This window comes from Labrus bergylta, chromosome 23 (assembly GCF_963930695.1).
Source record: "Labrus bergylta chromosome 23, fLabBer1.1, whole genome shotgun sequence".
Classification (NCBI taxonomy): Eukaryota; Metazoa; Chordata; class Actinopteri; order Labriformes; family Labridae; genus Labrus; species Labrus bergylta.
Window position 1 is genome coordinate 3,671,206 of NC_089217.1, and position 17,553 is coordinate 3,688,758.

Here is a 17,553-nt window from a genome sequence, read left to right on the forward strand (position 1 = left end):
TTCCTGTCAGCACCTGTGTGTCCAATCAGACTCAAAGCTGATCGTTTGCTCTTACTGACATTGTTCCCTTTTTTCTAGATCCTCGCTTGTGTTGTTCTTACTCTCTGATGTACGTCGCTTTGGATAAAAGAGTCTGCTAAGTGAATTGTAGAATTGTAGAATATATATATATATATATATATATATATATATATGTATGTATATATATTATTTTTTGTTAAAAAGAGACCCAAATATGTTTTTTATATTTTTCTTAAAAGTGATTTTACGGGGCAGCTGAAGGAAGAACTAAATACATTTTGCTCACAACTTATGTATGCATTTTTTTTTCTATTCGTGACTTCAGGGTCTTTGTGCAATTTAAAGCCAAATTTCAGCAAATTTTTCTATTAGTGCGATACTCAAACAGGTCACTAGATGGCGCTGCAGCCGAGCTGAACGCTTGACTTCTTCGCCTGTTTGTGTTGCTGTACAGGTAAACAGGTGGGTTAATTGTCCTTTAAACTCCATGCATGGACACCAGTATGCTGGTAAAGAGTGTTGTGAATCATTGTCAGTAAATAATAAATGTTTAAAGTGGAGTAGCTTTCCAGTTCTGAGTGGAAATAGGGATGTTACACTGAACATAGCTCGTGGTAATGACATTATGGGTAATAATCAAATCCACTATGGAGAAAATGAATGGGATTTTTACTTCCGGAACCACAGGACACATTGAAGGGGTTTGTTTTGTTTTGTGATTCAAAAAGCTCACAAAGAGTTTAATTAGATATTTTACATTCTATTTTCTTCGTGTATGTTTCTTATGGACAGAAACAAATACCACATCTGCTTGTGTCAAGGTTTTATATTGTTTAATTTAATAAAAACGTTCAACTCGTTAGCCTACAGTCAATATGTGTAATATGAAAATGATAAGGACATTTCTGGCTACTTCAGTTGGAACATATTCACATTTTATTAAGCTAACTGGTCATTTTTTAAAGATATTTTTACATTATGTGAAAAAACTTAAAGTTACTGAATGCAACTTGAGTATTTCAAAGTATTTATTTTTGTAATGAGCAGAATAAATCCTGCAGCCGTGCTGAACACAAGCTTATTGACTTCTTTGTCTCTTTGTGTTTATATACAGATTACTGCAGGTTCAGAAACACTCCACCCTCGCATCCCAAGACCTGTGTGGAGCAGCAACATCTGCACTAATAGACACACACAGAGCTGAAAGAACAACTACAAACTTCAGAAGGTAAACATGAACCTGTGTATGTACAGATATAAAACACATCTACATTAATATATTTAAAAATGACATTTATAGACTGTACTATGTTAGTCCAACCTGCAAATATGAACGAAGAAAAGACAGTAAACAGTTTGTATATTTAAATACATTTTAATCAAACAAGCACATAAAGAAGAAGCAGGTGAAGCCGTTTTCTCCAGTGGTACATTTATTTTGGGATTATACGGTGGGGGGGGGGGTGGGGGGGGGGGGGTACTATGATATGAAGTCGCCTTTTCTCAATAATAATTGAGACGGGCAACAACTGGATAGATAATGTCTTACTGATATTGCCTCTACAGAGAGACGGAACAAAACACGTGGTGAGGTCTGAGGAGGAAATGATCAAACACGTCTGTTCAGAGAGAGCGTACATGAGATGGCTCAAAAAGGAGATCAGTGACGGGTAGAATAAACAAGAAGACAGGCGGATGTATTTGAATAGATCCAAGACTTTTTTTTGTTTTTGTTTGAATGGACAGTTTATAAATGCTTTCATATTTTTTTATTGAAAATTCTCCAAAAAGGAAAGATCCATCCACAATTATTTGTCATATAAAAAATATATCAATGGGTCTATGGCTACACAAAGAGAGCAAACACATACAATATTCAAATATGTACAAGTTTGTATGTGAGCTGAGATTAACAAATTCATTATATACAGAAAGACTGTCCGTCCCGGCGGGACCGGGAGCGCAGTGTAACAGCCACTGCAGCCGGGCCATGCAGTCCACATGAGAATATACAGTCCAGATAGTTTGTGTGAGAGGCTTTCAGGATGTTTGTTTTTCTCCTCCTGAAGGTTTGCTCATGCAACAGTGTAGTGCCGTCACAAAAAGTCTTTAGGGTCCTTTTTTTAGAGGGGGGGGGGGGGGCGCTGTGTACATAATGTGATGAACAGCAAGTCTGCAGACTCTCCTGTGAGAAAGAAAGAAAACACGTTTACTGATAATCCAATATGTTGGATTCAAAAACTTGACTTCTGTTTGCCTGAACTTTCAGTAGAAATATGTTAAATTTAAATTCTAACCAACCTTTCTAGTGGCTGCTCTGTCTCTGGACTTTGGAGCCTCTGCTGTTCCCGGAGTCCTCGTTGTGTCGTTTACCGCTGGTCTGAGTGATGCTGAGGTGCTCGGGTCCTAAAAAAACAAAAAGCAAACCGTTTAGAAAACTGTCCTCCAAATGCAGATTAGGATAAAAGGCAGCTAAAACAACAAGAAAAGAGAATGAGTTGTTACCTTTTAGGAAATAAGCACCAGGGATCTGTTGTGTGCCTTGAGTAGACATCACACCGGCACTGGGGCCTGCATAACCTGGAATTCAAGCAAGATTGAAGGATTAGAGGACGAGTTAGTGTGGACTAAGGTCATTTTGTTCTGTACTCTGATAATTTAAGATACAAAATGTTTTAAAATGATACACTCTCCATTCATTTAATGATCATGAATTATGTTGAAAAGTACCAAAGCTTTAAAAGAAATGATCTTCAGTCATGTTTTTTTCTCTAAGTTATTTTGTTTTGGTTCTTATTGGACAGCTGAAGAGAGACAGGAAGCGTTGGGAGGAGAGAGGTGGGGATGGCGTGCAGCAAAGGGCAGAGGTGTATCGTATACAGACAAACTAAACAGACAGAGTTCATGTGAAGCCGCTGAGCTCCCTCACCTTGCTGATGCGTGGCCATGCCGGTCTGTTGATTCCCCTGCAGGTACATCATGACCCCGCTCTGCCAGTCTTCCTGAGAGTGAACCGGCACCTGATACCCTGTGAAAACAAAACAACAAATAAGTCTCCTTTCTTAAGACCTTAAGAGTCCAGATCGACTGCAGGTTTTTTTCCCCCTCTCTCATACCTGATGTAGCTGCAGCATCGCGTGTGGACTCCGCAGAGTATGCCATCACTTCTGAGGACATCTCAGTGTTTCCGTTGTTGTTGGAGTTGGACGGCACTGAAGCCAAAAGGCCTGAGGACGACAAAAACAGTTAACAGCTTTTAATAAGTAAAGCAGCTTTAAACAGACACAACAAGTTCAAATAATAATAACAGTCATGTACAGCACAAAAACTCTCTTCTCTGGTTCAACCAATCAGCTGGCTCTACATCTCTTTCAGGTACATTTTAAGACAACATAAGTATGTGTAGTTCTTATAATCTGGATGCTGAGGAGTTAAAGCTTGTTAAACCTGAATCGTCAGCCTTACTTAACTTCTTATTACATAACTCCACGTTCAGGAACATGAGGTCACTATCATTTCAGGTATCTGATCGCTCGCCCTGCTTCTAATTGATGTAGAAGATGTCTGAGGAAAGTGTCTGTTAGGTGTGTTCTTACCGAGGCCTCTGTAACAGGAGAGCTGCTGGTAGATCTGTTTCATTCTCTCGATGTTGAGGCGGCTGGCCTCGGCGTGGTTCACCATGGGCTTTGGGTAATGCACCCCGATTACACACTTGGCTGCTTTCTGCACACTCTCGGGGGCGTTCCAGGGATCATAAATATACTTGGCAGGAAAGCCTCTCAGGATGGGCAGGTAGCGCCTGGATGAAGAGATGAGGAGTTGTGATGAGTGTGTTGAGAGGGGCAGGGACATGGTAGAATGACATCTCCACATATTTTTTAGGACATTGGCAGTTAATGATTGCTGCATGCACTGCTGAGAAATTCAGGCCAAAATATGAGATATGAGGTCATTGTTGAAGTACCTTATGTAATCTCCGTTGGGGTCCGTGCGCCGGCCGAAGCCCACTGGGCAGTAGCAGTGGAAGAACTGCTGAAAGAAAGAGCTGCAGGAGAGCCACATCCAGCTGCCTGCGTTCACACTCCAGTCTGCGTCCAGCAGCAGCTCCTCAAACACCTGCACACACACATGAACAGGTGTTAGCTCAGGATCAGGAGCATTTACACTGTTCAGCTCTGCAACGTTTGGGCTCTCTAAAAGAGTTATGGTAAATGGTTTAGATAATTATGCATATATATCTGTTCACCTTCATGCCCTCCTCCCAGCCGATCCACAAGTCCCCTCTAGTCAGGAAACAGGCCACAGCGTGTCGGGCCAGGTGGTGGATCCAGCCCTCCTGCCTCAGCTGGGTCATGATGGCGTCGATCCAGGGGAAGCCGGTCCGGCCCTCGGCCCACTTTGCCAGTGCCTCAGGGTTGCGGTCCCAGGGGATCTGCACGCAGATGGGGTTGCTCTCCATCTTGTCGAAGCAGGGGTTGTTGGTCGCCGCCGTGTAGAAGAACTCGCGCCACAGTAGCTGACCGTAGAGTGAGAGAGGAGGGGAGCTGTTCTTCTTCACCTGAAGGGGGGAGGAGGAGCGAACATGTTATCTCAGTCGCATCGTATTTTATATCATAACAGAAGGTTTTACTTTATTTTTGAGGCTTTAATGCTTCTTGTATTAACATTTAAAGTGGCAGTACGCAAAGTGAAAAAAGAATCCACCTTTCCATGGATACCTCAACCTGCTAAGCCCCTCCCACCAAATAACCACCAAACTTGTACACCAACTGTTGTAATCAGAAACTGACTGTTCAATTCAGCCATATCTGAAAACTTGTATCACCATCCAAAAAAAGTACTGAGGCCTACTGACATTCAAAAGAATTGTTATCAACTAACAAGACAAGAAAACATCTGTTCTACTATAGAACTAAATATCTTTAATTCAACATCTGCACAGGAGTCTGAATATGTACAACATCAAGACACTAGAGGGAGCCAATGCCACAAAGCAAGACTGCTGTGGATACATTTACCTCATTGCATAACACCTTGGTAACCAGAAGGAGGCGGTATAAATAGCTAACACACTTCACTTGCATGTGCAGTAGAATCAGTTCAGCAGAGTAAAATGGCAGTGTTCAGCTCTTCATCATAACATGTAACAAAGATTATTATCTGCAGTAAAGTCATCTGGTGTAGTTTTTGACTCTTGAAAGCAGGTTACAAGTTCCGCTAGAAAACTAAACATTACACTGTGTTAATTTAATTCTGAGAAACGCATTATACAATTTTTTCAAGCAGCCAGCCAAGTAATTTAGACGATTTTGAGATTGCACCCAAACTTTTCTGTCAGTGGATTGAGGTGTTTGAAGACCTACCTTCTTGTAGAGGTCGGTGAGTTTGAAGTAGAAGAGGCGACAGGAGAGGCAGCCGAAGCGCAGGTACGGGCTGAGGCCTGTCGGGCTGGCCAGCAGGGAGTTGGCGTTCATTCTTGGACGCTCAAAGTTGGCAACCCACGCCTGATGGTGACACAGATAGGAAGGATATCAGTTATGATGATAATGCATTGAGCTTTGTCACAAGGTGTCTCATTGGAAGAGAAGATGGAGGTTTTTAAAACAAAGTCTCTTCTTTATTCTGTTCTTGACTGACCTTTCTCTCCAAATGCCTCTCGAGTCTCGTGAGGGCTTCTGTCTCTCCTCCCGGCCACACAGCTGAGGACAAACCTTCAGTATCAAAACCTGCAAGGATAACACACAATAATGTTAAATATCAGTTTTAAATATGATCTCTTTTACGCTTTATCTGAACACATTCTGTCCGGCCTCACTCACCCAGCTCCTCCAAGGACGGGACCCCGAACTTGTCATCGTGGTCGTCGGACAGCGGCGTCGTGCATTTCCCCATGATGTCAGCCGTGATGGACTCTGCCGGCATCTCCACCGGCTCCATACGACTGATGAGGGTCTGGAACCGCTTGTAGGTAAGAGGGGACTGTCCCCCGTTTAACTCTATGATCCTGCAGGATTACAGAAAGAGTCAAAAGAGCTGATAGATGCACAGGGACAGAAAAAAAGATGAGATAAGAGGTGATGATTACTCACTTGTCTAAGTCATAGAGTGTGTGGGAGATGCGAACTGTCACCTCCACTCCGGCCTCAGTGGCCAGTTTCTTAATAGCTGCATCTCGCTCCTTCCCAAACGGCTCAGAGTCGTACTCGTAAGACAAACGTGAGATGTTCCATTCCTGCAAAAAAAAAAAAAACGAATATTAGTCCAGGAACAAAATAAACATATATAGATACTTTGCACACTTCAGGGTTAAAAAACATTTCTCTCTCACCTTGAAAAGTCTGGGAAAGACATCAGTGGGTTGGCCCCGGATCACAAACAGTCGAGAGTTGTGCTTACGGAGGCTGGAGTCCAAGTCCTCAAGACTCTGCAGTAAGAACCTGGAAGAGGAATGAAAGGAAGACAGAGGGTTAAAAAACTGGCAGTGACAAAATACCAGTAAATATTCAGAAACTTGCACAATGATGAAGCTGAAAAAGAGGCATCATGTTGTTAATTGGAGGTTAAACAAAGAATTAGGAGTTCTGCTTGCCTTCGGTTTGAATGTGTGGGAAGAATAATGATTACATTTTACCGGTCTAAACAAGAAACTCATTTGAATTTGAACATTTTGCAGTCTGCTGACAGAGAGGAAATATTTCCAGAGTTTGAAGATGTGAGCAAGTGACCTCATTAAACAAATATTCATGTAGTTCACTGGAGAGGAAAGAGGAAAAGGTTTGCTCCAGTTACAGAACAATAGCCGTCCCTGGCCTACTTTTTAAAACCTGAATATGAAAGATTTAATTCTCCAGTAGCTCATGTAGCTCTTACTTGATAACTCACTGCCACTTTTGGATGACTAAAATAGACATTTCACAACATCAAACAGTACTTTTTATATATTTTTTTTAAATGTGGTGTAGCACATGGCTTTGGTTTTCTGTCGTTCATCGATTCGACAAATGAGACTATAAGGAGAAAGAGTTGACATTACAGGAGTGTTGTGTACATCCATGTTTTGACAATTTGCAACTTTCACTAAGCTTGTTTTGAAGACGACATGCCTCATGAATTCAGAGTTTTGTACAGTCATATTTGTAGTCTTTTTGTTTGTAGTTCCAAACATCCTGTTATATAAAGTCTGCATACGACTTCTTGACCTGAGTTTCTTACAACGTTAGCCCTGATGACAAATAATCTGAATCCAGCGGTGCTTCACAGTGCAATGAAACCATTATCCTCAATGGTGCCAATTTTCCTCTTTGTAATCCTTTGAGCATAGTTCCTCTTGAAATAACCCAATCTAACCTAGCCTGAATGAAAAGACATGTTTTTGTACTTTGGCGCTGGAAAAGTATACAGTACATCTCAGTCACTCTTCTCCCTCTGACATAACTGATGCATCATTAACTTAAAAAAGACGGGCCTTGAACTCATCCTTAAGGCTGAATCATGCAGACAGTGGATGAGTCAACCAATCCGCATCCACATGAGTTTAATCATGTCTGAATGTGACGTCAGTGAATATAAATAAGCAGAACATACTGACCCCTGCAGATGAATATATGACCAGCAGAACCATTTTTCTTTCTTTAAGAACAAAGTGTGCTTCATTGTTATTACACTGTCGACTCTGCAGTGTGCTTCTGATTTTACATTTTCCTACAATAACAAATACAGAGTGTAAACATTTGAGCACACACCCACAGGTCCACACATGCATACAGGCCAGGCGGCAGTAATGGCGGGCTTCCCGTGTTGTTGCTATAGGTACCAAAGTTCGTAGGTGGAAGCTTCCTGTATTATCCATGACGTCTAATCATGAATATGAAACTGGGGGGGGGGGGAGCTGCTGTGAGACTACTGTGACACAACTCCCACCACCACACTATTTATTACCACCATTTAACCAACGCTGAAGTCCCGCTTGGACTGCAGCATTTGTACATGGGGTGCATGAACTAACCACTAGGCCACCGGCGCCCCTTGTCAAGACAACTTTGACATTTTCAAAAATACAGCAGTATATGATCTACTTTTTATGATACTATAGTTGCTGAACAGTGCTGAAAGTCCTGCTACAGAGGACTTGTTTCTGTGCATGTTCGCAGTGCTGCACTATAAAGCTAAAGAGAAAAAACGTCTAGTGCTGGTTTCTTATTCTCCAGACTCTGTGGGGAGGGTCTCAGGGCGTTTTTCGACATAACTGAACATTCTGTGAGCTTTCCAGGAACAGTCTGAACAGTTACACAGTGTACACTTAACATCTGCAGGTTGTTAAACCCAAAGTCTTATCTGATGGAAACTGAATAGCTTCCTGACTTCTGAGCTAAGATTTATTCTCCAGGAATTGAGTCCAAGGTCATTCCTGCTTTGCTCCTGTCCTGACCTCCAAGTTCAATTTGAAGAACCGGCTCAGACCGTGTGCCTCCAAAAGAAAAGCAGTTAGCTTAGTCTCTGTGTCTTTCAGGGGGGATTAGACAAAGAAAAAACTGTGCCGCAATGCACAAAAACATTCATCCATGTCTGGATTTCTTTGTTTGATTTTTTCTGTCTCGTTATAAACACTCTTTCTTGGAGCATCTGCACATTAATTACATCCTCATGAACCTCTTTCAGGCTCTTGGGCCACCCAGAATAACGATGTCTTCTATCCTTAACAGTTTCAAGCATTAAATGTTAACAAAGATATCAGACGGAAGCAGCTTTCTGAGGATTAGGCAGACGGTTTCACTGTCTGCTCACTATAGATAGTCGGGGTCTTCTGAGGAAAAGCAAAATTAGGATGAAAAGGAAAACGGTTGAAACGTCTACTACTAACACACTGACCTACTTAGGCCTCGTGGGGGGGGGGGGGATGGGAAGGTTATTGTAATTATGTAATCTGGCATTGACCCGCCTCATAAACTGAGGGTTACCCCCCTTGATTTTAAAGACAAGGCTGCTAATGCTCACTTCTTCACCAGCAATTATAATGATAACCTGAGTGGGCTGCTAGTGCGGGGACAACAAGCACAACTCACAGCAGCTGCAGGCTGTGTCGCACTTTTCATAGCTTCCTGCACAATCCCCCTTAGCATTAGAATCATTTTGTGACATCCGTTTTTATTGTCTCTTGTGATACGTTTTATCTGAGAGCTAAGAGCTGAGCACTGACAGTTTGTCTGCAATGACATGATTACAGTCTTTGCTTTATTCTTCAGCAAATGTGTTGGTTCCATAATGGCTTGGCTAGAATATATCTTATTTTATATAACACATCTTTAAGTTCATGCTCTTTTAAAATCACAAAACATTAAGACCATTAAAAACTCTAAAGCATAATTATTCAACATTAGTTAATCCACAATGCCCTTCAGCGTACACAGGATACCCGGGGAGGGGGCTGCCACTGGAGTATACATATACAATATTTAAACATTTTTGTCAACTATTTCCTCATCATCAGAGAATAACAGGAGTTCTCTTTTCAATCTTTTAAGTTTGTTCAACAGTGCAGTGGGTAGTGGCTGTGTATTCTGGTGTACAGTATACTTCACTTGCAAATAAACTACATTAGATTGGCTGGATGTTGACACTATTTCTGCTGTGTGATGGGTTGGTTGATCCATCAGTATTGAGGGAATATGTCCACAGTTGTTGACGGAGATCCTAATCACCTTTTGAGATAGTTTTATAGCCCAGCCATGTAAAATGTGAGTGCATACAAATGTAGGAACTTCCTCATGAAACTGTAGACTTCTCATTTTTTTGTAGACTTTATCAAATCAGATTTGTTATTTTTAATTGTACATGGAGGAAAAAGTGTGCTCTCTTGACTGTTAGGAGAGATTATGTGCATACCATGATTTTAGAGATGAAGAGATTTTTTTCTTCATGCACATGTCTGATGCGTGTTAAAAAAAACTGAAATGAAGAGAATGAATCAAAGCGTACTGTGCGTTCTGTGTGTGAGCTCTGCGTCACTCCAGACTGCTGTTACATAACTGTGAAAGCATAACATGGATGCCCCATAAACAGGCGCGCCTGCAAGCTGCTGCTGCTGCTGCTGCTGCCCTACTCTGCCAGTGACGGCATGGGACCAAACCAGAGCGCACAGCGGGAAAGGAAACAAAAACATCCAGGGAGACTCCTACTGTACAGTAAACTTTGGGAGCGCTTTCATTCAGCAGCTGCATGAGCATACTGTTAAGTCAGCCAGCCAGGACACTGTTGTTTTCCAGACAGAAGCAGCTAGCTCAGATGTAATATATAAAGTTCTGGGTCACAGATCACGCTGGCTACTGTTTGTTTTGAGGTTAAACTTTACAAGTTAGACTTAAGGTTAGCTCAGGCCGTTTGCTTGATAGTTATCAGAGTGGACAATAGAAGGATTGAAAACTACCCATAGCTGCCCTTGGATTTTATCTCTGTCACATGAGCCGGTAACGCTCATACTGCTTTGAATCACCAGACTCCATTAGCCTGTCCATATCTTGCATTTATAAAAGCACATTGTGCACGGCTTACTGGCTGTCTGGACTTCAGAGAATGTCAGTTATGTAAAATATTAAATGATGCATCGCCTCAGCTCCTCCAGTGAAACTTGGATATGCAAGTTAGGAAATGTACTTAAGAGAAACAGACATAATCAACGGGTAAATTGCAGTGATTTTTCATTTCCAAAATCTAAACTATTCCCTTTTTTATTTAGCTCTGGCAAATATGGAAGCCAGGAAATTAGAAAAGTACCCATTTTTTTATCTCAATTCTAAAATAATATGCAACTTATAAGTCACTTAGGATGTTGAAGACTTCTCCTATGCCTCTGCCAAGTCTCTTTTCCCAAGATGGAAGAACTAATTCATCATGTGAATGCTGCAACAATCAAGAAAAACAGAGCAGAGTGAGGTCTGCACTTCACTGAGCTGGAGATCCTGGGTTGTAAGAAACATGTGCAGTGATATAACCCTTTTAAAACAGAAACCATTCTATGCAATGAAGCATGCAGGCTGCAAATCATTCTTATACAATAATCACCGTCTAGCAGAGTCCAAAGTACTGTTTACTGGTTTCACATCTAACTCAACATTTTAGAGGAAGAAAAAGTTATATCATGAATTATGTGTTTCCATTTAATTATGTATCTGAAGGTATACTTGGTTTAATGATGATGACTGAGTCAAGATTACAGCTTTATTCACAACTATATCTCATGATGTAATGGAGGAACCACTATGATTAGTGAGCTTACCGATGTTGACACCAGTGATTTTTCATTTTTGAGTTTAAAATCAAGATCCGTATTTAAATGATACCTGGTATATCAGATAATATTTAACTTTTCTATTTCTCAAATGTTCTGAAACAATCCAAAATGAAAGCTTTTCTGTAAGTGAAAAATCAAAACATATCTAAGTGAACTACGCATTATGATATCAGTGTTTTGGTACCAATCAGAATTTCTCAATTTCCCCCAGATGGCAAAATAGTTTTCTTTATCTAAATCCAATTTTCAATCATAAAAGGAAAGGAAAATATAAAGTCACACATTTGAAGTAAGGAGAAGCATGTTAGGATTTCCCCCCCTCAAAAAAATTTATTGATCTAGGGCAGGGGTGGGCAACTGGCGGCCCCCATCAACCCTCAACGTGGCCCTCAGGTCAATTTTTACATATCAATTAATTGGAAACATGAAGAAAAACATGACAAAATCTGCCATGAAATCATGAAAAACAGAAATATGTCCATAATAATGGATAATAATTGAGACATAATTGATTGTAATTGTTTTTTGTATACTATAATTTGGCCCCTCTGGCAGTGAGAATTCAATTAATGTGGCCCTTGCTGTCACCAAAGTTGCCCATCCCTGATCTAGGGTCATATTTGTTGCACATATCAGCAAAACAATGCAGTTTTGTTTGTCAAATGCTCAACTGCCCTTTGCATTCAACTTGAAAATATAAACAAATGTCACCTCCTTATAGACAGATGTGTCAGAAAATCAAGGCACTCAGGTGTAGGCTATCATAGTGAGGAGCTGTGTGTAATGTGTAACATGTAAATCACTCTGTGTGCACGTGGTTGGACCCTCACCTCCACCTGTTGATCCCAACGTTGGAAGACCCCGCAAACCAGGGGTCGAGGATGTAGACGCAGCGGACGGTATCCGCTCCCAGCAGAGATTCCTTGAGCGACGGATTGTCGTGGAGCCGCAAGCCCTTCCTGAACCAGTGGATCGTATTAATGACCATTACTCAACTTGACGAGTCCTTATTGTGTCCTTTTTGAATGATTATAAGTCTTTTATGTGCTCAGTCTTCTCTTGTTATTCCGATTCTCTGGCAGTGATTCAAAAAGTATGTCCCGAAAAAAAAAAAAAAAATGAAGAATTGAGTCCACAGGGAATCCAAATGTATGCAGAAGAAAATAGCCTGTATGCCTTTTATAGCATACAACCCGGTAATGTTCAGCACTGCAGTCCACTATAATTAGCCTTGCTCTAATAAAACCTTTTCCATTATGTCGTAGTATTTAGAAACTGATGGCTGCTGAACCATTTGGACCGTAGACAGCGAACGTTCCCCGGCAATGTGACGGCCACAAACCCGGCGGGCTTTAGGACGCGGTCTGCCGACGGACACCAGGGTGGCTGGTTGTATAACTTGTTTTTCTGAATACTGAAAAACGCGTAAATAAACGTCCATATACTACTCAACGCATTCGACAAACATTACGTTTTAGTTAATAACAGAGTAACTTAACTCGCCTGTAATGTTTAAGTCGTTGGCGCTGCGAACCGTTAAGACACGGTGGCAAATACCCGGATGAAAGCTGGTTATGTAAATACAAATTCTGACTAAGATACTGTCAAATTCTTCGACTGAATGTAACCAGAATAATCACTTAGCTCTTCATAAATCCGTTTCTATTCCGTGTGTACAGTCTCCCTTCCGTCCCGAGCGATTGTTTTGAGTTGTGGCTCTATCAGAAAATGTTCTCCCTCAATGTCCACGAATAGCTGCTCACCCTCCTTGCCGCACCTTCAGCCGTGACTCCGCCCCCCTGTACGATATTATGTATCTGCAGCGCTCTGATTGGCTGCAGAGGGGCTGACTGCGTGTCACGTCGTAGTCACGTTTCTGCAGCGTGCTTTTTCTTGACCTAAAAGATACGACACAGCTGAAGATAAACATAAAGATAAACTTAATTGATGCCCCATTGGGGATTTTTTTTGTTGTTGCATTACAGCAGCTCAAGAAAACAGGAAACGAATATAATTATATAAAAAAAAAAAAACAAGAAGTTAAAAATCAAACATATTTACATCAGTGGAACAAACCGTGTTCTGTTATCATACTCGAGGTTAAGCAGCTGAATTGTGACCGCTCATGGTAGACATGAACAACCTTAGCATATTTGTGTGATTAATCATGAAGTTATGTCAAAATATATCTTGTTTGAACGCTGTTTGTGTATATTTGAGGGTTTTTTCCACAACTATAAAATATTATTAATTATCAACAGTTATTTATTGTGTGCTCATAAACGTAAGACCGACAAATACCATCAAAAACAAAAGTATTCATCCTGCCTACAAACACCAGAGTGGCTTGTTTACGGTGAAAGAACCCGGATGAGCACATGAAGTCAGGCATGAGCGTTGGACTTCACCTCACGCTCCACCCTGCGTGCTTGTGTGGGTGTAATCGTAGTACTGTTGTAGTACAGTGGCTGACGCACTTGATATTAGAAACGATTTGATAGCAGATGTGTAGTTGGGAGTGTACTAAAACTCAGATATTATACACAGAATGACCTACTTTGACACAACAGATGAATTACTTTGTGTATTTAGGGGTTAGACTCTGAGGAAGTGACAATTACTGCACGGATTTGCTCTTAATTTTAGTGTCTACAGCTTGTTTTTGAGTGTTTTACGCAGTTATGTCAATGCTTAAGGTTGTCTTTTATACAAATTCTCTTTTTCAGAGTCACTGCAATTTGTTTACACACTGTAATCATCTGTCTTCTGCTAAATCCACGAATCTATTGCAGCTTATGCAATATTCATCTAAACCTTTTGGACTACTTTACAACAAAATGTTATACCAGTATGTATATTTGCCTTTTTTATTAAGTGGTCGTGTATTTCCTATAATCCCTTTCTGATGCAATTCTTTGTCTTACTGCAATCACTTTTAATAACGTTAGTTTTAACATGTTGTACAAATACACAGTACAAGAGGCAGTTATATCGTATAATAATTACACAACCGTCATTTCAATTTGCCTGATTTATCCATTAATTCTGATTAAAGTTGCATGCATGTAACTCTTTATTATATTATCATCACAATGAGAAGATTCGCTGATAGAATAAGTAATACGACACTATGCAGCCTAAGTTTCCCCTTACTGGATGTTATTTAATGTCTAAATAAAACATGCGTCACACTATTCTCTTATATAAAATGGTTTGTTATTATGCAAGAGATCAGCTGCAGCCTTGCTCTGTAGAAAGTAGTACCTTCTCTTGGCCACTAAGGGGCAGTATAACACCATGTCTAAAACACCACTTCTGTTAGGATAATGACATAAAATACATCCAGACATGACACTGAGCTGTTGTTATATTTTATGATTTTGTCTTTTACACTTACAGTAATTCAAAAGAATCGTATGTTATTGGAATAAACACATTATTATTGCTTTTTTTTTGTTTTTAACTAAAGGGCTTCCCACCATAGACAATTCATTACAAAATAATTCATCAAAACAATATCATAAAAGATTTAAAAACACATGATTAAGACGATTGCCAAATAAAAAAACGTGACTGCACAGTATGACTAAGAAAACATGTTTACATGACACACACTCTGCTAGCAAAGCACAAACAATCTTTCATCTTGCCGGGAAAATCATGATCATTTTTTGCTGTTACCAGGCAACCAACGCTTAATACGTGAGGACAAGCTTAGGAGGACCACAGAGCATGTAGAGAAGCAGCTGACAGCTGCCCACCTCCACCCGTTCTCACCTTAGTTAGTCAGCAAGATGTGCTGCAATGCAGACTGCTGGAGATAAACTCGGTTACTGTCACAGAGTGGAGGATGGGGTGTGCTAACTGCTTTTATCTGCTGACGTAGAAACAAGTCATAGAAATGCTTTATAATGATTTAATCAAAATCTTTAGAATCTCTTTAATGATGGCAGACAAAATCGAGTTAACAAATAGCTTCCTTAACTTGTCCTCCATATGCAAAAACAAAAAAAAGATATTTGACACATTCTTAAACATTCTTCTGGATTGATTAGTATCTAACAGACATGTAAACTGGAAATGTGTGGTGAAATACAGCCATGTATCAAGTTAAAACAGCTTATTTGATAACGAATTTGCTAATTGTCCGACAAAGTGGAAGTGAAAGTGGCTGAAAGGTACTATTATGCTTGATAGTGTTGATAGGAGAGACATTAAGCTCCAGCTAACCCAAAGTTTGTGTACACTACAAAGTGTCTGAATGCTAACATGAGTCAGTGGGTTATTAAATCTTTTGTTTTGCTTTGAAATAATGCCGATGTGTTTCCAGATTTTCATTATCTTTTCAGTTGCTCACAAATGAAGAAGAGGTAATTGGATAACATATGTAGTTACCCTACATTTATATGACTTACATCCCATAACACAGACGCTAACACCAGAGGACAGGCCGTCGTGTAAATCTGGTGAATTGCATACAAAGGCCCACTGTGTTCTCATGTCTCTGCATAACGTACGTCACACTGGGCGGTAATGCTATTGTTAGCTTTTGTCAACCAAACAAAGACACAGAGATCCTGCCATTATTTGTTTTAAACTCCTTTGCTGTCAGTAACTCAACAGCAGTGGGTGTCGCATCATTTCTCAACACATTCCCCGTGTAGTAAGTTTTCAGCGTTGGGCGTGCTGAATGCAGTGTCATGCTAAGAAAATATGAAAGGGCCTCTGGCATGGCAGGCGGGGTGGACAGATGGTTGGTCCAGCTCCGACGTACAAGGAGGAGCCCGAACAGAATGGATGAATCATGATTTCACCAACTGTTCCTCTCAGCACGTCCCCCAGAATTCAGCTCACTCACTCTTTGTTTTCATAACCTGACAAAAAAAATGCTTTATTGTGCAGGAAAAAAAACAAGAGATCATACAACATCGTGTTAGAGGGATGCTAAACTTTGAAGTCTTATCAGAGGAGGGTGGATGTATCTCTGATCGTAAATAGCTTGGGCTCTGTGGATTGAACAGTTAACATTTTATAAGGATCTGAAAGGAATGCTTATGGTGTTCCTCAGTTGAGCTACCTTTGCTGCAAACTCGCTATTATTTAGGATCATAGTGTTGGACAGCAGGCCAGAAAATAACAGCTTTTCAACACAGGACCCTGGGTTGTGTTAGTTTTCCTGCCATTCAGAATTGTTTTACACAGTTGTCTATTAATTTGTTTTATTATATCCCAACTCAGAATGCAATGAGATTGTTGTCAACAATTACATGATCAATTGTGTGGGAAAGATCACAGAAAAGGCACATTTTTTAATTGAGGTTTTTCCTTTTATCTTGTAAATAAATTGCAAATAACACATGTTTTTTGCAGAGTGCTGAAGCCTAGTTTCCCCCAAAAGAACTACAAGTATACACATTGAATTGAAAACCTGGTTGTTTAGGTCAGTGGTCCACTTTTTTTCCCACACAACCAAGAGCACATTGACATTTCTACCATGTGTTTCCTCTGCGGGAATCCACCTCTCATCCTGGCACTGCAGAGATCACTTCACTGCAGCTACAAGACTGCAAATAACAGATTGGTTGGCACAGCAGTGTGTGTGTGTGTGTGTGTGTGTGTGTGTGCGTGTGTGTGTGTGTGTGTGGTGTGTGTCTCTGATTCTGCAGTTATGCTACACCAGCTCCAGGTAGCTTCTGGAAAAAGGTAGCTGGCAGGTTGTCTGTGTCAGTCACAGCAGATGGAAATGCTGATTGGTTTGTGTCAGGCCGCGGGGCTCCAGACTCCACCTCCCGGCACATTGTATGGAAAGCTGAAAGTGCCAATATTGACATCTAATTTAATGTGTTTACACTGAAATATATTTCTATGCTGTCCAACCCTCAAAAACGTCCTTTTAACAGTGTTCTCAAACAATCCAGTAAAGTAATGCTTTTCATGCTTTACACTCTTTGAAGTACTATAAAACAGATTTCTTCATTTTAAAGAATACATGTTTTTATGCAGTATGGTAAAATGCTGCTTTTTAAAAAAAATTTTTTTAGAGATGTGCTAGTTTGGTTATGGTAGCAAAATACATGTTAAGGTTTAATAGGCTCAAATTATTGAGTCAAAATTGACATTTGGCCTAGCCCGTCACAACATAGTAGTACTAGCCAATCACACCAAAGTACAGGGGGTTCTGAGCGAGACTATAAACAAATTAACATTTAGATTTAAAAAAAGTGAACCTTAATCTAGTCCCTTAC

The 17,553-nt window shown here is 40.4% G+C and overlaps 1 protein-coding gene across 1 annotated transcript; it reads right to left on the reverse strand.

The window, feature by feature from the left end:
* Positions 1-1,376: 1,376 nt before the first annotated feature.
* Positions 1,377-13,087, reverse strand: LOC109993586 (cryptochrome circadian regulator 1). Its single transcript, XM_020646576.3, has 14 exons — positions 12,139-13,087; positions 6,350-6,458; positions 6,111-6,253; positions 5,841-6,025; positions 5,659-5,747; positions 5,385-5,525; positions 4,268-4,579; positions 3,986-4,137; positions 3,618-3,820; positions 3,138-3,248; positions 2,951-3,049; positions 2,527-2,601; positions 2,323-2,427; positions 1,377-2,206 (listed from the first exon to the last, which is right to left on the reverse strand). Exons 1-13 carry the CDS (start codon positions 12,294-12,296, stop codon positions 2,327-2,329), a joined length of 1,878 nt encoding a protein of 625 aa, XP_020502232.1. The 5' UTR covers positions 12,297-13,087; the 3' UTR covers positions 1,377-2,206; positions 2,323-2,326.
* Positions 13,088-17,553: the final 4,466 nt, after the last annotated feature.

Bases quoted from the DNA above. Each gene is read 5' to 3' on its own strand.
- LOC109993586 (XM_020646576.3), bottom strand. From the start codon at position 12,296: ATGGTCATTAATACGATCCACTGGTTCAGGAAGGGCTTGCGGCTCCAC. The intron at 6,459-12,138 runs GTGAGGGTCCAA...TTCCTCTTCCAG, and splicing joins GTTGGGATCAACAGGTGGAG to GTTCTTACTGCAGAGTCTTG. The intron at 4,580-5,384 runs GTAGGTCTTCAA...TCCCCCCTTCAG, and splicing joins TCACCGACCTCTACAAGAAG to GTGAAGAAGAACAGCTCCCC.